We start from the raw sequence: 20910 nt of genomic DNA, 5'->3' as shown, positions 1-20910 counted from the left end.
CCCTCCTGTTTGCTACATGGCCCACAATTCCCTACTGTCTTCCACAGGAGGTGCATTCCCTGCCTGGCCCACGTGGCATCTGGATCTTGGTCTAGTTTGATTTGGGCAGTGGTGAGACAGTAGGAGTTTCTTGGTAGTCAGTTCAGATCTAGACTAGAAGCATACCCATACACACGAAAAATAGGATGGCAGTACCATTTTTTGTACTCTTTCAAAAAACGGCAGGAATCTCGTTTGTCAGATGCCTTTATGAGTAGACGGAATCCTTGCTAGCATTTTATCAAAAGAAGGCAATAACTTAAAGGAGAAGGAGAAACTCAACAAACCTCTTTTGGAAAAAATCTGACAGGGTTCAAGTCTTAGGACCTCCTTTTCTGACACTTCTGGAAACAAAGATTAGGTTTTGTAATGATATCTCCTTTGAAACCCACACAGCACCGACTTCTTTATTTTCTCTGGTATTTTTAATCTATTCCCCCTTTTCCAGATTTAAATGAACTGGGCAGGGCCATTTACCTAGTGTCTAATTAGAAGTTTGGGGCTATATCCAGCACATGGCAGCTATTCAACCACTTTGTAATCAGATCAAGACTCTAAAATGCTCTGAAAGCTTCAAATATTAAATAGTACTATTGAATGTGCATAAAATGAGAATGAATTTTTCAATTAGTGGATATAAAAGTATTCACATTTAATATATGAAGATAGTTTTATCATCTTGCTCATGAGGTAATCACTTCTGCTTTCCCAAATGGTTGTAATACACAGGATAATATTCAGAAAGATTATATTTTTAGCTCACATATAAGTATTTTCCCTTATTCTAAAATGTTACTAATCTTCTTTTCTGTTGCACAAAAGATGGTTTTATGTTTATTCCCTTTACTGCTTTTAAATTTATGGACTCTGCTACTAATTACTTGACTTTCAGAATAGCTAATACTTCTCTCTCTTCAACCCTGTTGATTATAATAAGCTTGAAATCTTTCTGCAACCTTCAAGGGCAGAACAGGGCAGAATTTACATAATTCTTAACATGGGACCAAGCTAAAACTGAAGAAATTTTATGTAAACCATCCAAGCTAAAATTCCTTATTTTAACCTTAATAGGAATCAGCAATGATTTTTACTGCTATTTTCTTCACCCACTCCTTTTTTACTAGTTATTTTTTCTTTTTGAGGCTGAATCAGAGAAATGTATGGAACATGCGCAGTGCAAGCAACTGGATTTCTCAGACAGGAAGCACAAAAAAATACTTTCTCCTTTTACTTAGGTTGCATTTATTTAACATTCTAAAGAATTATTATCTGATTTCAAGGATCATATTTAGATCAATTTTAACATATAAGAAAAAATACTCATTTCACAAGCAAGATAAAACCAAAAATTTTTTTCTATCTAATCAGTTAGTTCCCAAGCTACTCCTGGAACCATCTACTCTTCTATAGAGAGCAAAACTGGTATGAACCAGAATAACTTCACTCTACTGTAGTGCCTAAACAAAACTGGAGAACACACCAACTAGACCGAATGGTGAAATGAGTACAACATTCTTAATAAGAGCTAACAGGCTACATATTAGAAAAAAATTCACTTAAAGTTTGCTTGGAATCTTTTACATTAGTCTTCGATAGAAACACAAGTAAAGAGAACATCAAGCCATGAGAATAAAACAATAGAAGAAAAAATAATTAGTACAAATACAAAATACAGATACATATGTAAGATTTTCTTTTTAACTATAATGATACATCTTTGGTTCAAAAGTATGCTTTCACATCACAGATCACATTTCTCATCCTTAAGCAAAGTATGGTAGAGAGGACACAGGATTTCTTTATCTTTTATATCTTTCTTTTTGTCTTTCATTCTAGTATTACCAACCAAAATTCTATACTACCCTTTAAGAGCTATGTAAAACACCTCCTCACCAATGGCCTTCTCCCCAATGATTAAAATTAAGCTGTTCTCAACATTTTATATTTTCATCACCACTTAGCTAAAATCTCTAAAATGCTAGACCTCTTGGGAGAACATGCTAAAAATCCCTTACATAAAATGAAGTTCTCACCTCCTCATATGGCAAGATTTTAGAGAGAAGTCCCAGCCATCTGGAGTTAATACAGATCTTTTCTGGAAAACACTGGAGAACTTGCTATGCAAATAAAAAGGAGGACTGGGCACAGTTGTTGGGGTGTTTGGCTAAAAGTCTCTTAAGTTACATCTCAAAATTAAAAAATTTCTCACTCTTTTTCTCAACTGCTGTTTGTGGTTTCTTCTTCTTCCCCAGGGTCACACACCATCTGGTACACATAGCAGCTAAAGACCCGGCTGGGTTTCTGTTCTATGTGGAGGACCAGGTCTCTGTCAAAGTAGACTTCGTGGCTGTATGTCTGCAATGAGAACACGGTCAAATGCAATCTCCTCTTCACTGTTTAGAATAGAACCACACCCACTACTTGTCCCTAAAATGTCACAGCACCTATACCAAATACACCCTTGAAGGCAAAATAGCTGCCAGAAAAGGTTTATTTTTTTTAATTATTTGTGGATATGCAGATTACTTACGAGAAAAGCATGACACAAAATGCTAAGAGTGAAAAGAGCCCTGAACTTAGGAGTCTGAACACCCAGATTTTATTGCCAACACTGCAACTATTGCACCATGCTTTGGTGGGCAAATTGCTAAACCTCTCAGGTTCTCCACTGATAAAACAAGAATTGGATAAAACATTTCTTATAACTTTTATATTCTATAATACTCAGAAGAGTAGACAAATGCTTCTAAGAGTGCCCAGAAACACTACATTCTTAGACATGGTCTATATTAAATAACTGTGGGGATTCAATACAGAAAAAATTTTTATTTTAAAAAATATTAACAAACTTTTCAAATGAGAGAAAACCAAGGACTATGATAAGGAAATAGACAACATGTCTTAGGAAAAACAAAGGTTTTTTTTTTTTTTTTTTAAGGAAAAACAAAGTTTTATCTTTAAGGCCACTGCTAAGGTGACATCCTCTGCTCCCTAGGGGAGGAAGTCTTAAGAAGTACTCATTTTGTCTTACATGCAGTCCAGTAACCTCTTTCATGTGGTCATTGGTCTAGGTGAACTTGGACTGACACAGAATAGAAACATCCGTTTCAATAAATGCCACCTATAAAGGGAACCCTTACAACTTTGTACTCCATGAACTCTACTCACCACATCCCATGACTCCACCAGCGGAATGCTTTTAAGTAAAGTTCCATATTCATTACAGTGGAAATCCAGGTGAGCTTTTCCTTCGGCATCTATTTGAGTAACAGCTACCACAGAAAGCAAATCCAATTCATCTTCATAGTCCACAATTTTGAAAGTCTTGGGCAATAGACAGATAAGGCAAAGGAAAAGAAGGATAAATCTAGTTATCCAGTTAGGATTATCTCTAAATTTGTAGTTTAACTATTCTACTACTTATGAAAATATGTAGGAAAAAAATGAGTAGGTGGGAACATAGGGAGGAACATGTCTCTCTACTTATATGCCTAGTAAAACACCAGTTTCAAGATTTTTAAGACTTAAACAGTATCCCACAGATTTTGACAAACAGAACCAAGTCTATGTACGTCTCAGCCAAACTATAACTGAAATTCTCTATTATGAGCAAACCAGAGCTTTTCCAAATTCTAAAGAGTCAACTACTGTCTCCGACACATGTTCACTGGTTCCCAGAAACAGCTAGTAGTAAATATATAGAGCCCAGGTCTGAAACCTGAAGACCACCCACTGTGCTCAGAAAGTTCTTACAACAGAAAAAACAAGTCATTTCAAGAAGAACTGATAGCCCATCATATACTATTCAGGATTCTATTTGTCATACTTTTTTTTTTTTTTTTTTTTAAATCTTTCTTGGTTCCTTAAAGCAAGCAAGCAAACAAACAAACAAAATTGCTGCTTAAACTTGAGGAAGGATATTTAGAAATGAAATAAAGCCCACAAAACAGGAGTAAGGTAAGAGATACAGGTTAGATTAAAGATGATAAAGACTCGTGGGAGGAAAACCTAACTCCAGAACCCAGGGAGGAAAAGCTGGGACCCCCACAGCCTCGCAGGGAAGCAGACCATGCCCCGCCGTCAGGGATGGCCCAGAGAGAGGTCCTGGCAGGCACACAGATTTCTCTTAATCACCACATGCAGATCCTCCACTTACATTTGATCAAACGGCTTGTTAACCCATTTATATTTTCTACCTTTACCACCTATGACATACACATTTACATAGATTTATTACCTGTGGTTCCATTTCACTTACTTTTTTGCATTGATTTAAACTTGGTCAAACTTCAAAGTTTGGGTGTGTTTTTAGAGATGTTAGTTAGTCACAACCCCTTTCAGTTTTCCCTTTCCAGGCTAAAAGTTTTTGTTTTCTCATCTCATGGTGTAAAGTAGCCCTCTTTGCTACTACCTCCTTCCCCTTAAATTATTCTTGCTACCTTGGGGTAGTTTTGGTATGTCTTTCTCGACTACAGTGTTTTATACAAGATGAGTAGCTTTCTGCTTTGTTCTCAACAGATTTCCTTGGTTCAAAAAAATAAATGTATATTTTTTTCTTTTTTGACAGTAGCCACATACTGGGCCAACTGCAACCTGTTTTAAAAATTTTTCAAAAACTATCCTTGGAAGGTTATTCTAATATTTCTACCTAGAAATAGTACACAAACAATATAGTTCTGTGCTCTGAATGGATTTAGTATTTATGCATTGGTTTTATATCTGCAGCACAGTAACTGTCAGTTGATTTCAAAAGTCCTTCCAATGCCTCTTTAAAAGAAAAGGATAGTCCATTGTTGTGCCTCATTGGTTGGGCATCAACCCATGAATCAAGAGGTCATTGGTTTGATTCCCGGTCAGGACACATGCCCAGACTGGAGGTTTAGTCTCAGGTGGGGGCATGCAGGAGGCAGCTGAATGATGATGTTTCTCTTTCATTGAGAAAATCTATCTTTCTCCCTTACTCTCTCTGAAATCAAGAAAAACAATAATTAAAAGGATAAAAATGTATTAGCTCAGTGACTAGTAATGTCAAATTGAGGCCAGAGGACGAACTGATTTATGACCTCTCTTCCCTGGCCCATGAATATAAACATACCCATGTCTAGTGGGTAAAAATAAATAAATAGATAAAGTTAAAGCCATAAAGTCAGAAGGAGAAAACTCAAGACTTTTTAAGAGATATCCCTCTAAAATGTCCACCTTAACAAAACAATACAATAAGCTAATGGTATTTTCAAGTTATTTTAATCCTATGAACCTTTCTGCAAATAAAATCTTATGAATAATTCCAATCTGAAAAGAGAGGGTAAGGGGAAAGAACTGGTTGAAATAGTATGCACAGTCTTACTGACTAAACCTGCATGGAGCTCAACTCCAATCTCTACACCAGGGTCCCTGTTGGACAAAATAATTTAAAGCCCACAGGGCAAGTACAGACTAGTTCCGTTTGTTGTCTCTGGCTGGAGTATTACCTCTTGTTCTGGGTCATCATCCAGAAGATTAAATTTTTTTTTAACCACACGTCCAGATGCAGTAACAGTGGGTAAGGTTTCATTCTATCATATGGAGAGAGAAAAAAGATGTGACAAGTCCTAGTATATGCAATTAATAACAAAATTAATTAGCAAATTTGATAAAACTAACCAGCCCTTCTCCAACGTCCATAATTCTTTCCTCAACTAATAAAATTTTGAATCAGCTTTCTGATCCTCCAATTAGTAAAAATACTTGTTATTGTAAAGTTTTTAATGGATAAAACACCAAAATAGGCAAAAATAAATATGAAGGTTATAGATTCACTACTTCACTTGCCCTTCTGATTCTGCATTAATATATAGCACAACAAATAGAGTGGATCTGCTATTGGAAATTTCCCTCTGCATGATTTCCTTCATATTCTTGATTTGTATGCTAAAGGAAATGAACTAGCTAGAGTCAAAGCAATGAATTAAACCCAAAGGTTAATGACTCATCAATAAAAACTTAAAGAGAAGTCCAGAAAGGAAATAGAAATAAGCAAAAAATACTCAATATAGCCCTGGCTGGTTTGTCTCAGTGAATAGAGGGTCGGACTATGGACTGAAGGGTCCTAGCTTTGATTCTGGTCAAGGGCACATGCCCAGGTTGCAGGCTCCATCCCTAGTAGGGGGTGTGCAGGAGGCAGCCGATCAATGATTCTCTCTTATCATTGATGTTTCTCTCTCTCTCCCTAATCAATAAAAATATATATTTTTAAAATCCTATGTAATAAAGAGGTAATATGCAAATTGACCATCACTCCAACACACAAGATGGCCTCCCCCATGTGGTCAAAGATGGTCACCCCCATGTGGACACAAGATGGCCACCACAAGATGGCTGGCAGGGAAGGGCAATTGTGGATGATCAGGCCAGCAGGTGAGGGCAGTTGGGAGGGGGGGCCCAGGCCTGCAAGGGAAGGCCGTTGGGGGCAATCAGGCCTGCAGGGGAGGGCAGTTAGGGATGATTGGGTGGCACAGGAGGGCAGTTGGGGGCAACTAGGTCTGCAAGGGAGGACAGTTGGGGGGGGGGACCAGGCCTGCAAGGGAGGGCAGTTGAGGGGGGGGTGGCGATCAGGCCTGCAGGGTAGGGTAGTTGGGGAGACCAGGCCTGCAGGGGTGGGCAGTAGGGGACAACCAGCAGGGGAGGGCAGTTAGGGGCAATCGGGCTGGCAGGGGAGCAATTAGGCATCGATCAGGTTGGCAGGGGAGTGGTTAGGGGGTGATCAGGCTGGCAGGCAGAAGCAGATAGGGGCAATCAGGCAGGAAGGCAGGTGAGTGGTTGGAAGCCAGCAGTCCCCCAGATTGGAGAGGGTGCAGGCTGGGCTGAAGGACACCCCCCCTCCCCCCTCAATACACGAATTTCATGCACTGGACCTCTTGTATTCAATATAATCCAGATCTCCTATGTACATGGGGTTAAGACCAGCTATCCACATAGACAAAGTGAACAGACTTTTATAAACTTGTGCTGTTCATGTCAGCCACACTGAAGGGCAAACACATCTGCATTATTCTATTCCTACATCGAAAGACAGTGATACACACAGGATTTTAAAGTACTCCTGACTTACTTTGTTCTCCCGGTTGGCCAAAATGACAAAATCTTCAGAGATCTGATGCTGGCCACTATTATTTTCTATTTCACTTAGCTTTAAAACTCTGAAAAGAGAAAAAAGGATTCTAAGAACCTAAGACTTCAACTCACCATCAAAATGCCAAAGTTGAACTAGTGAAACTCAACAAATGAAAATTATAGTAACAACACCGAGTTAGTTCTTCTCTCTTCTGATTGGTCTGAAATACGAACATCCATTTATTTAGGTGCCCATAAACTCTTTCAAATTCCGGGATCTTGTTAAACAGAAAATGTAGGAATGGTGACAAGTGCTACTGAGGTAGGTAATGAGCATGCTCAGGCTTAAGCCATCTTCCAAACTGGCTTAATGAAAGTTACTTTAAAAAAAATGCACACACAAAACCTCATCTCTGCCATCCTGCAACAGGTCTTTAACTTTTTTTACTTTAACAATGGCATTTTAGTACAGGCATACCTCGTCTTATTGCTCTTCACAGATTTTTTTTTACAAACTGAAGGCAAGACCCTCCACCAGCAAAAAGATTAAGGCTCATTTTATTGCAATACTTGCTTTATTGCTGGGGTCTGGAACTGAACATGCAATATCTCTGAAGTATGCCTATAGATATTTGCATTTTCATTTCTGAAGATAAAATGAGATATCAATGAACATACTTGAAGTTAATTATAAGACACTGTATTGAACTAAGAGTTTTCATGAAAGAGTAATATTTAAGAACTGCAAATGACTCAATACTTTTCTTTTTTCTTAGTATTATATGTAAAGATTAAAGATTTGGGTTTTCTGAGTAGTTTCCGTGGATCAAGAGAAAATAATTTGCTCACCACCCACACAAAAATCTGTTCACAGCACTAACAAGCTTCAAAAGCACAATGTTTTCAAAGCTTAAAGTCTCAAGTGCAGGCAAAGAGAGCAGCAGGGAGAAGCAGTGACTGTGGCCAGGAAGAGCCAGAGGCCTTAGAGTTTGTCAGAGACAAAGAAATCAGATTAATTTTAAATTACTCAACTAGCTATCTTAATTAGTGCGGACATTGTATAGTGCCTATCTATTAAACCTGGCAAAGGGCACATATTCTCTGTGGACTTCATTTTCTTAAACTAATATTAAGAGATGGGTGGTAACATACATTAAAAGTAAGGTTTAGGAAAGCTGAGTCACAGTTTTTATAACTTTTATAAAAGTTCACAACCTTATTTCATTAAGTCCAGTCATCCTCCTTATCCTCAGTCCAGAGAAGTCGACTAATTAAGTGGAGCAGACACTCCCTCTTATGCACAAGCACTCTCTGAGCACCTCAGTCTGGGCTAAGCACTGAGCTCAGGGCTGGGATTAGAGGCTTCAGAAAAACAGACTCTTTCCCTGTTTTTATGGAGCTCATGATTCCAAGTCTGGATATTGAAACAGATATTCACACAAATAATTAGTTTAAATTGCTCCAAGTGCTACAGAGGAAGATTACATAGCCGGTGCAATGAAAAGAAGATGAGGAGCTAATCCAACAAAGGTTTCAGGAAAGGACTCGGTGTAAAAGGGACATTTAAGCTCAGGCATTAGATATGAACAGATATTAGGTAGAATAGCTAAGGGAAGCCAACTCCAAAGAGAGGGAACAGGTCCTCGCCTTTCTGAAAAGAGTATGTCTGAAGTGAGCTGAGTCAGAGGAAGGTCTTTCAGACCATGCCATAAGCAACAAGAAGCCATAAAAAGGTTAGAGCAGAATTCACATGGTCAGGCTTTTGTGTTTGTTAATGTTTCTAAAAATCACTCTTAGCTGCTGAGAAGAAAACAGACTTAAAAAGTACAAAAATTGATTTTTGGAGTCCTGTAAGTACGCTAGTAAATTACTATGGTCCAGGCCAGTGGTGACAATGGTCTGGCCAAGATGATGACAGTGGCCAAGGGCAGGAACAGGCAGATTTAACAAATGTTTAGTAGCAAAATAAACTGTATTGACAGAGAGAGAGAGAGAGAATATGAATATAGATGTGAATATTTAAGTATATTTATGTACCCTGATGAAAGACAAGGTCAGAAAGTGCCAAGAATGATTCCAGATTTCTAACATGATCTTAGGTGTGAGATATTTAGGCTAGGATAACATTTTTGGAATTTTATATACATGATCTTTGAAGCCAAGGGAATACAGAATTCTGGAGAGAGAAAAGAAGAGTGAGATGTCCTGAGGACATCTAACACAGTTTGTATACTAAGGGCAGATCACAGAGAGGGGAACACATTGAGGAGAGTTGTGGTGTCAGAGGAGCCAAATGAAGAGTGTTTCAAGGAAGGAGAGGGCAACTCTTGGAAGATATGGGTTAACAAGGTTTACTTCACACAATCTGCTCTCTCTCCTACGGCAAGGCTGTTATTTAGAACAAAGACAAATCATCTTTGTTTTCAATAATCCTGGAGAGCTAAGACCTGATGAAGATGAGCCAATCTGCCATCTTCTTTACTTATATATCATCCAATGAAGAACTTACTCAATGATAATATTTACAAACATTAATGATGAGGCTGAGGGAATAGTCAGGCTTTCCAAATGTCAGTCTCTGAGGAAGCACCCTATAGGTAGCTAATTATTTCCATAATTTGCTCAGTAGTTACTGGCACAAAAATAAAGATCCCAGTCAATGCTACCAAAAGCTACTTTTAATTTTAAAGTAACTAATGAAAATACTCACTTGACTTGATTTGGGCCAACATGTATTATTCTTCCAGAAGCATCAGGATGAAAATAGATCCAGTCAGATTCTAGAGAACAACATTCCATTTCTTGGATCCCATTTTTAGCCTGAAGTTGGGGGAAAATATTGAGACTAAAGATTAAAAGAAAGGAAAATATTTTTTATTTTTCAAATCTAACAGCAGTGACAGATCAGTAAGTCAAAGGTACAGAGAAGAGAAAATATTAACCAGTTGAACTGGGATGTGTAGAAGGGCTGAATTAGGACACTCAAACTTCAGAAATCAAAACATTTAAATTCAGAAATCTCATAGATTTATCGTGTACCATACATTATACCTCACAAAAAATCTCTTAGTTATCTTATCTCATGCACACCCAATTTATGTCAGCATCTTATGTTTTACATTCATTATTTCATTTGATCTTACAACATTCAAAGCATATTTTGTTATCTCCACTTTATGAGTGAGAAAACAAAGAATATAAATCATTTGCTCAATGTTTAGCATCTACTAAACAGCAGATCTGACTCCAAAGTCCATGGACTTTCTATTCTATAACATTGCCATAATTATGCTCGTGCAGTCCCCTCCCTTCCACATCCCTAATAAACCGTCACTCAGAAGAGTGGATACATGAAAATAAACACGTAACCAAACCTAAAATCTCAGACACAGGTCATATGACCTCCTTGGATAAGCCAGATATTAAACTCGAATGCTGAGGAAATGGTCTAATACTGCTTAGCCTTTAAGACCAGTGGAGACATTTATTTTACAGTAATCTACTTAGACATTAAAATAAAGATAAAGACACCTCCATGATATGTTATCACATATGCACATAAATGTGTTTTGCTTTATACACAGGAGCACTGGGAACCATTATCAGCATGAATACTAGTACATTAACTTCACTAGCTTTATCTAAGTCATTTAAATTCTTTAATTTCTCCCATTTAAAATAAAATAATACCATCTTTCCTATTTGATGCTCATGAAAGTTTGTGAAATATTACTGAATTTATTCCAGTAGCATATATTGACAGCATGCTATGTTTTAGGTGTCACACTAGGCGTTTGTACTTGACGTGAATTGAACATAATCCTTGCCATCGAGAAGCCCACAATCAAGAGGGGAGGCAGAGAAGAATAAGGCAGCGTAAAAACCAAAGTGATCAAGCATTCAACCCCGGCGAGGAGAATTTCAGGAAGAAAAAAAGCTTAAACTGAACTTTCCAGGATGAGCAGAACATTACTAGAAAGAAGAGAGCAAATTCAAAAGCTCAGAAGTATTCACCTACCTACCGTGTATGTGCATGAACACGAGAAGCTACCAAAATTAAATTAAGGAAAAGTGCCCAGCCATGAGACAGGAGCAGGAGGCTGGGACTATGTCACAAGTGCTTTACATGCCATGCTTTTCTAAAACTTTGAATTTAACACATATCAAGTTAGAGAATGAGTTTTAATTTCCAGAATTTAATAAATATCCTCATAGGAAATTTTACATTATTATTTTATATATATTATTACATTTTATAAGAATACCAATGCAATTAAGCAGCTTGGTTGCAACCACTGAAATTAATGTGTCCATGAAGGCATTAGCTCCAGATGCTACTTTAATATAAAATATGTACATATTATACATATCTTTCTTTAGGAGATTATTCTCTTTATTATAATATCTATAACACAAAAGATATCTCTGTATATCATATCTCTGTATTAAACACTATGCAATATTATCAACTTCATAGTGTTTATTATTTGTTTAAATGCTAGACTTTATTTCAAATGCTAGATTTTAAAGCACAGTTAATTAGAAGGCTCTGACACATGTACTGAATTCTTCAGTTTGGATGCATATGAGCTTTGGGATTATCTACTCTTCCGACTGACAGGTGGAAGGTAATGGGCATATGTATCATTATGTCACTGCAATAAAGCTGTCTAACAAAAGGATTGAAGGTTCCCCTAGATTTGGCAATTATTTATGAATATATTAAATTAAAGATTTGAGCTGAAACCAGTTTGGCTCAGTGGATAGAGCGTCAGCCTGCGGACTGAAAATTCCCAGGTTCGATTCTGGGACAAGGGCATGTACCTTGGTTGCGGGCACATCCCCAGTGGGGGTATGCAAGAGGCAGCTGATCAATGATTCTCTCTCATCAATGTTTCTAACTCTCTATCCCTCTCTCTTCCTCTCTGTTAAAAATCAATAAAATATATTTAAAAAAAACTCTTTAAAAAAATAAACAAAGATTTGACTAAATGTTATAATCTTAATTATTACAGGAGAGCCTATGCCAGACATGTTTGATATGGATATTGAAAGCCATATTACACACACACACACACACACACACACACACGAAAGAATATATATTATCAGTTCTTAAGTAAGAAGAGTATGTACTAAATTTCCACAATGTGAACTGTGTAAAGTTGGACTGAAAGAAAAAGTTAAATAAAAAAGAGATACTCGAGGTCCTGTCAGCTGAAGGATGTCCTCTGGTTGGGAGGTGAACAATCAAACCAGACTTGTCATGACAGGAACTGCCCCTCAAGAATGCATCGTAAAAGAGGATGTCACTGGGCGGGGCCAAACAGGAGCTGTTATATGAGGTATGCAAATGAAAAAACAGAGGGAACCATAATCCTGCAAAAAGAAAACCAGAAGACAATGTACATAGTGTTCCCTGGTGGCCATACATCAAGAAAAATAGATAAATGAACCCAAGACTGTGCCGATCTTCAGCTTGGAAAACGGTGACCTGAACTCTAGAAGCCTCTGGACCCAACAACAACTGAGCAAGATCCTGAGAGAGATGGGTGTGGAATAATCTGAGTCTGCCTCAAAAAAATTCATTTGATTTATCAAGAGTTTCAGAAATAAACAAAACTAAACCAGCAATACAAAACAAAGATGGAATGTGTACTCATTTTTTTTGCACTTCTCTCAATCACTGTACTTAACAAACAGCAGCTAATTTATCTACATATTTGTGTGTGTTTTTTTGAGAATGTAAACAACTTGAGAGAAGGAAATGTGTCCCAGCCATGTCTGGCACATACTTGGCCTTAAATGATACTTATTAATTGATAAATCAATGCCTAAATTACTTCTTAAATGAAGAAAAATAGATTTAATGGATAGAAATTTCTTTAGTCTTACCATGTACCATTTTTTCTTATTTTGCCATAAATAATTTAAGAACAGCCTTGAAAGGTCAAAGTGTTTCATGGCTTACATTGTGAACGCCAGAATTTTACCTGGTTATGTTCTGGAAAGCAAAGAGCAACAGACCATGAAAAAGCAGAACCAACAACACATTCCACCAGCAATTTCAGAGGCAGCCTGAACATATTTGTTGATTCCCCCCATGAAGCATGGAATCCCCTGCTGGGAGACAGGTAAGAAAAAACACCTAAGTGATCTCTGGTGCCCTAAGAATTTTCAAATATTAATGCTTTTAAATTCCCAGTAGGGCACACAAGCTTTTGCTATGTTCTTTGTACTCCTCTGTATTACACATTATTCACAAATTAATAAACAAAAAGTAACTCAGGAGTGTGAACCTATTAGAGAAGCAGAGAAAAAAAGAATTTCTGATACGAATTTACTGCTGAAAGGTCTGATCACTCATGCTTTACCAAGGAGTTGTCTTTAAGGGCACAAATATGGAAAACTCCTTTCTGTTTCTTCTTATTAGGTGTGATGATGTAGTGCCAAGGGTGGCCTCCAATCTGAAAGGCATTCTCCAGGGAGGACACCTCAAAGAGCAGTGGTGGCGTGTCTGTAGACATGGGCAAAAGGAATTTATTAGCTTTCTCTGTTCTGGTAGCTTTGGAACATTCATTAACTGAGTTCAACCTTTCTTTGCATGCATCATCTATGAGTTCCCACTAATGAAGAATTACTGTGTTCAAGAAAATAAAAAACAACCAGGAAACAGGCTTATTGCTAAGAGAAGAGAAAGTTGGTAGAAAACAAATGTTAGGCTATGAGTCAACCTTCTACGCATCTGTTTCGGGGTAAGTGTGACCTGTAGTTGAGTGGAGATAAAAGTGGGCTGAAGGTGCTTATGATGGAAAAATGACAAAGTACAGCCAATAAAAGCAGCTGCCATTTACTACGACGCATCTGCCATGTACAAGACTGGGTTAGATACTATTTCCAACTCTCATAACAATCCTGCAAGATAATTAGGTCTAATAATTCCTTTAAACGTGAAGAAGACATATTCCATAATCTTCTAGACTAACAGGTTAAACTTACCAAACCTTACAGAGCAGCCCTGCTTAGATTTCCAGGGTGGAAGTGATATTAGTACAATGAATGGAAGCAGTTAGGATAGCCCTGTCACAATGGAAGCTTTTTTTAAAGAATAGCCAGTACTACTATATTATTATTAGACAAGTTAACTTTAAGGTAGTTTAGATACATCCAGTCAGTCACTGTCTTTTGGAGATTGACAGTACATGAGAAATAAAATAATACCTCATTTTATTGCATGTTGCTTTATTGTGCTTCATAGGTGCTGCATTTTTTATAAACTGAAAGCAAGAACCTCCACCAGCAAAAAGATTCTCACTTTATTGTGATACTTGCTTTTATATGGTGGTCTGCAATTGAACTCACAATATCTCTGAGGTATGCCTGTGCTTGCTTTATTGTGATGGTGTAGAACTGAACTCACAGTATCCCTGAGGGATGCCCACATATGTTTCTAAGTCTTCTTCAATGACAATTAATTTTAGGTAGAGGTAACGGATTTACTCGTACAGAAATACATAAGTGGAAGGCACAGCATCTTCAGAAGATCAGAATTCCTTTTGGGCAGCCTTGTGAAGCACCACATGGTCTGCTTGAGCAAGTGGCTCATCTATGATTCCTTTTTTACCCTTTTACTTGAGAGTTTAATCTTTGGTTTCTGAGGCCACCACTGTCAGTAAAGGGCTGATCTTAGGGAGACCACTTACTCATGTTATTTTAGAAATGTGTGCTCTATTAGGCCTCTTCATAAACACAATTTACTGCTATCCATAGGTGACAGTTATCACCATACGGTAGAACTCTCAGTGTTTAAATTTTCTCTATTTCATTTAATTTCATTTTCTATTTTTTCTGTAGTAAAAATAAACTGCTTTGCCTGGCTGATGTGGCTCAGTGGTTGAGCACTGACCTATGAACCAAGAGGTCAGGGTTTGATTCCCAGTCAGGGCACATGTCTGGGTTGCCGGTTCAATCCCCAGTGTGGATCGTATAGGAGACAGCCGATCAATGATTCTCTCTCACCATTAATGTTCCTGTCTTTCTCTCCCTTTCTCTTCCTCTCTGAAATCAATAAAAACATATTTAAATGTTTACTCATGTGATTTTAATATCTTTCCCCAAATATTAAATCACATCCTTGTATTCCCAAGATAAACTCTGGTCAGTCATGGTTTATTTCTTTTAACCTACACTGCTGAATTTGATAAGCTGGTTAAATATTTTTATTATATTTACAGAACTGAATATAATTTTATTTTTTTGTGCTTTGTCAATCATTAAATATACTAGAAGGTTCTTTCTATGTCTAAGCTCTATATTCAGATAGAATGGTAATTACATTTTCCTTGGAAAATACCTTTCTTAGAAGTAGGTAAAATTGTATAATTGCAAAACAGTAAGTGAAGAGGGGGCAAAGATAGTAACATTTGCTGCAACTCATCATTTTGCAGATAAGGAAATCCAGACTAGGGAGGTCAAGTGACTTGCGAAAGGTCATTTATCTCTGGCCAAGCAAGGCCCAGCATCTCCAAGCCTTCGGTTCAATGAATGAATGATAGATTTTTTTTTAAAAAATATATTTTATTGATTTTGTACAGAGAGGAAGGGAGAGAGATAGAGAGTTAGAAACATCGATGAGAGAGAGTCATCGATCAGTTGCCTCTTGCACACCCCCTACTGGGGATATGCCCGCAACCAAGGTACATGCCCTTGACCGGAATCGAACCCGGGACCCTTCAGTCCCCAAGCCGACGCTCTATCCATTGAGCTAAACCGGTTTCGGCTGATAGATTTTTCTTGACATGTATTCAATAGCAATATGCTGTATAAGGGTAAATGAGTTGAGTTTGTAATTAAATTATAAGAAAAACATTTGGGTGATTACAATTAATAACTGACACGACTACTTATTTTTAAAGGTGAAAAAATACTATATAGTAGCCATACCTGTGAGTTTAATATTACAAGGAATGCCAAAAGGAGCCTCTCCCACAGTTCCAGCAGTCCCACCCCATCTGCATGCACACCCTAAGTCAAGTTTCTGTTGCATGAACTAAAAACAAAACAAAACAAAAACGGTGTCTTTAGCACCTACTTATTGCTGTCTGGAGAGAGAAAAATTTAAATTCACACATATATGACAGAAAATGTCTGTATTTATTCAGGCCTTTATGTTTATCTTCCCACCCCTCTATTAAAGGTTATTTTGTCTTTGTGCATTTCCCGAATTTTTGTAGACTAGAAATTTACACAAGAGTCTTACTTTAAAGGCATGTCATTAAAAACACCATACCTCAGTCCAAACTTCAAGTTAATTAAAATAGGCAAATTCCAGTTTTCTCTACCTGTTCAGTGATGGCTTGAAAGCTATAGAGTCTGACCAGTCCTGAGCCGTACATCACAATCAGTATTCCATGAGATAAGGTGGCATCTGTAACGTTCCCGAAAATCTGAGGGGAAAGGCAGATATCACCTGAGAAAAGACCAGAAGGCCAATCCTCTGAGTGCTCACAGCGGTTTATGTGTTTGCATAATATTCAGGCTACCACTACAACACTGCTGCCTCATATCATAAGATAATTATAATTTAGAAACTTGAAATTAAGGTGTTATTAGGGATGAGTGGTAAGCCACTGGAGTCTCATACTGAAGCACTAATGGAGATGCAGTAGCTTTCATCTGCTTCATCCATTTGCTTCAGTTTTGTCAATATCTTTTAAAAAAAATATATTTTATTGATTTTGTACAGAGAGGAAGGGAGAGAGATAGAGAGTTAGAAACATCGATGAGAGAAAGTCATCGATTAGCTGCCTCTTGCACACCCCCTACTGGGGATATGCCCGCAACCAAGGTACATGCCCTTGACCGGAATCGGACCTGGGACCTTTCAGTCCCCAGGCCGACGCTCTATCCACTGAGCCAAACCGGTTTCGGCTTGTCAATATCTTTTAATGACAAATTGTATTCCTCATGGATATAGCTTCACACGAATCCATCTAATTCTAAATAAATATTTACTCTACCATGCATAGCCTGCCAGGGACCTGTTCTTTATGCTAAAATGTTATTGATAGACTTAATTTTTTAGCTAACTAGAGGGGGAGAGATTGGATCTAAAAAGTAATTCTAATAAGAAACAGCCAGCTCCAGATCTCTATCATTACCTTGTTCTTTTAATCTTTGGTAGTGTTTAATTTTTCAGTCATGTAAAAATCAAACAAGTTAAAGACTAACCACCTTCTGAGCCATTAATCTAGCTAATTCAAGTAAGACTTTGGTTCATTGCTCCCTTTCTGTTTCTGTGCAGTGGACTTGGTCATGATTCTCCATAGAAGTTCTGATGAAGAACTTGATCCTATGCCTATTTTAATATTTAACAAAAGCTAGCATAGACAAATATTTACAGCAATAAAAGAATAGAGCTGAAACCAGTTTGGCTCAGTGGATAGAGCGTAGGCTGCAGACTGAAAGGTCCCAGGTTTGATTCTGATCAAGGGCATGTACCTTGGTTGCGGGCACATCCCTAGTGGGGGGTGTGCAGGAGGCAGCTGATGGATGTTTCTCTCATTGATGTTTCTAACCATCTCTCTCCCTTCGTCTCTGAAAAAATCAATAAAATATAGTATTTTTAAAAAAGAATAGAGATTAAGTGAAAATGTGTTTTTTATTTCTATTCAAGACAAGTTACTTAGTAAAGACTTACTACCCCAATAAATAGCTTAAAGTACATTCCAACTCTGGACCCTGGGTAGCCTGATCATGCATGGTAAGTGAAAGATATACTTCAATTCCAAGTAAGCATATTGAACCCATATTCCTCAAATGATAATCTTAGACATATGAGAATGAATAGAAACAATTTATGACTTTATTACATGTTCATTCCTGCTGTAGACTGTAATTAGAATAGACAATTACTTAATCTACAAGCACAAGGAGGACAATTATGTTCATGAGTTATGTGTTTTGGTTATCTCTTAGAAGGTAAATTATAGTTTGCTTTGATCTTCACTAGCTCATGACTTTTTTTTTACTGACCCTGAGTCCCCACTATGTTTGCGTGATACAAAGATAGTTTCAATTACTGAGTGCTATAATAAAAAAGCCACTCTATTTTAAAATTTGGTTTGTAATTTGGAGTCAAATTTAGTTTAAAATTCCAGTTCCTCCATTTATTGCCTGCTAATGCTATAATGTCATAAATGCTCAAAGTGCTTGATAACAAAACAATTAATGATTATCATTCTTCAGCCTTTATGCAATTTAGTATATTATGCTTATATAATATAAACTTTAAAAAAATACATTCATCTTGTTTGCTAATGAATACTAGTGAACCTTCAATATCTGTTCTCTATTGAGAGGCTATTGATTCCTTTACTCAAAGGAAATTTGTCCTTCTTTCCTCCCATATTACCACTCACAAACCAATAAGAATGGCAATAACAATAAAACATAAAACTTAATGAGTTGGAAATGTACATAAATTATAAGACTTGTTTATGTATCATAAGTTTTAGATGTATTATATACTCTGCAATTAAAATGAGGCTTTTTTGTTGCAGCTTTTCACCTTTATTTAATGGGAATAGTCCTCTGGAAAAATACCTTACTCATTTCATAATTTTATAAAATAGTGATTTGTTAATGACCACTATTCAACACTTTCAACACGAGAGACATAAAAGCATGCAGAAAGATGAAGGAATGATTAGGCTCTCTTCCCATGTTAAATGTTCTCATATATTTTGAAAGAAAATAAACTAGGTCAGCAAGCTTTTCATAGTCAGGGGAACATTTCTAATCACACCTAATAAACAAATAATTAAATCAGAAATGAGCGCTTACCTTTTTGTTGATCTCCAGAATCCCTATGAGTGAAAAAGGGAGAACATGGAACACTGCAAGGTACAGCAGGACTGGCTGTGGAAGGCCTGCCTAAAAGGAAAGACTAAAGTTACAGGCAGCTCTGAAGGGTATTTCAGAAACACTGTTTCCTGAGCTGAAAACATTCACCCGTCTTTGCATCAGTTATAGATGTTTTCATGAATCAAAAATAACCATCTATCTACACTAGAGCTATTTAAACAGAGATTCATACATGTTCAAAATATGTCCATTAAAATGGTCACCCTTCAATCACACATATGCACTTACACACAAAACTTATAAAAGTAAATATAAAACTAAACATTTCTTAGCAACAAAATATATTTTATATTCTATACAAAAACATTTTTATACTGTAAAACAAAACACATATTATATATTGTATAATACATCCCTATATTATATTATAAATTATATGTTTATGTTAATATAAAATTAATACATTATATTTTAATGTAATATTAATGAATAATATTGTAAGTTGGAATTCAAATAATAAAGAGCCTAACTGAAAGACACAAGGTTATCATGGTTATATCATTTAAAAGCAGTGTTACTCTGCCATATATGAAATAAGAAAAGGGTATCGACAATAAAAGCTTGAGTGATTCTCTGCTTGAAGAAGATGGCTTCCTTACTTTAAAGAACAAGATCCAGTCAATTTCTTTCTACTATGGAATGTAAAACAGTCTGTACTAGCCCAGAGTGGTTTAAAGGGAATTTCTGAAATATGTGGTAAACAACTTTTAAAAAATATATATATATTATTGATTTTTACAGAGAAGAAAGGAGGGATAGAGAGTTAGGAACATCAATGAGAGAGAAATATCAATCAGCTGCCTCTTGCACACCTCCAACTAGGGATGTGCCAGCAACCAAGGTACATTCCCTTTCTTTTCTTTCTTTTTTTAAAATTAATTAATTTATTTATTAATTTATTATTATTTATTATAAATTATTATCTGTGTACATATTTTAACATTGCCCCCCCCCCCATACATACCCTCCCTCGCCAGAGTTTTGTGTCCATTGGTTGTACTTATATGCATGTATACAAGTCCTTCGGTTGATCTCTTATCTCCCCCAGATCTCCCTACCCTCCCCACTTTAATTTGACAGTCTGCTTGTTGCTTTACTGTCTTTATATCTGACTTTTGGTTCATCAGTTTATAATGCTCTATATTCCCTTTCTTGAATCGAACCTGGGACCCTTCGGTCCGCAGGCCGACACTCTATCCACTGAGCCAAACCAGTCAGGGCGTAAACAACTTTTATAGCATGCTTCAGAAAACAAAGATCATTAGTTCTTTTATAACAAATCAGCAGACAAACTCCTACGGAAAAAACAAATTCTTCGTCTTATGGAATGTTTAAAGATGCCTACCTGCCGGGTCAATGCTGAGCCTTTGTTCTGAGCTGATTTGACTGCGATGACTTCTTGAGGAGTGTCCCAGCTCAAGTATCTTTTAAAAGAATGAAGCAAAGTTTATTCATTTGGGGGTGAAGAGAGGCTTTCTTATACTTAAATCAAAATATAATATATATTTTGTCATATTTAAAAAATGTTTTATTAATTTTTAAAAAAATATATATTTTATTGACTTTTTTACAAAGAGGAGTGCGAGAGACAGAGAACTAGAAAGATCAATCAGCTGCCTTCTGCACAATCCCTAGTGGGTATGTGCCTGCAGTCAAGGTACATGCCCTTGACCAGAATCGAACCTGGGACCCTTGAGTCCACAGGTCGATGGTCTATCCACTGAGCCAAACCACTTAGGGTTGTTTTATTGTTTTTTATTTTATTTTTTAAAATATATTTTTATTTATTTCAGAGTGGAAGAGAAAGGGAGAGAGAGATAGAAACATCAATGATGATAGAGAATCACTGATTGG

At 36.9% G+C, this 20910-nt stretch overlaps 1 protein-coding gene across 3 annotated transcripts in view; it reads right to left on the bottom strand.

The window, feature by feature from the left end:
* Window positions 1-1183: 1183 nt before the first annotated feature.
* The window catches only part of DCAF17 (DDB1 and CUL4 associated factor 17), a 34517-nt gene continuing 14790 nt past the window's right edge, over window positions 1184-20910 (bottom strand). The window contains exons 5-14 of one of the 3 annotated variants that reach the window (XM_084892335.1): window positions 20402-20480; window positions 18976-19065; window positions 16473-16577; window positions 16075-16180; window positions 13506-13648; window positions 9842-9951; window positions 7130-7217; window positions 5511-5594; window positions 3208-3363; window positions 1184-2394 (exon numbers count right to left, since the gene is read on the bottom strand). In XM_084892335.1, coding sequence (XP_084748461.1) covers window positions 2257-2394; window positions 3208-3363; window positions 5511-5594; window positions 7130-7217; window positions 9842-9951; window positions 13506-13648; window positions 16075-16180; window positions 16473-16577; window positions 18976-19065; window positions 20402-20480 — 1099 coding nt within the window. In that variant the 3' untranslated portion in view covers window positions 1184-2256. The remainder of the gene's footprint in view (window positions 2395-3207; window positions 3364-5510; window positions 5595-7129; window positions 7218-9841; window positions 9952-13505; window positions 13649-16074; window positions 16181-16472; window positions 16578-18975; window positions 19066-20401; window positions 20481-20910) is intronic. The other 2 variants (XR_014795745.1, XM_084892336.1) reach the window with 2 other exon arrangements.

The sequence above is a fragment of the Pipistrellus hanaki genome (genome assembly GCF_964339955.1).
Source record: "Pipistrellus hanaki genome assembly, chromosome: 8".
In the NCBI taxonomy this organism is placed as follows: domain Eukaryota; kingdom Metazoa; phylum Chordata; class Mammalia; order Chiroptera; family Vespertilionidae; genus Pipistrellus; species Pipistrellus hanaki.
The sequence above is the reverse complement of the archived record's forward strand: the minus strand, read 5'-3'. Positions and strand labels throughout refer to the sequence as shown.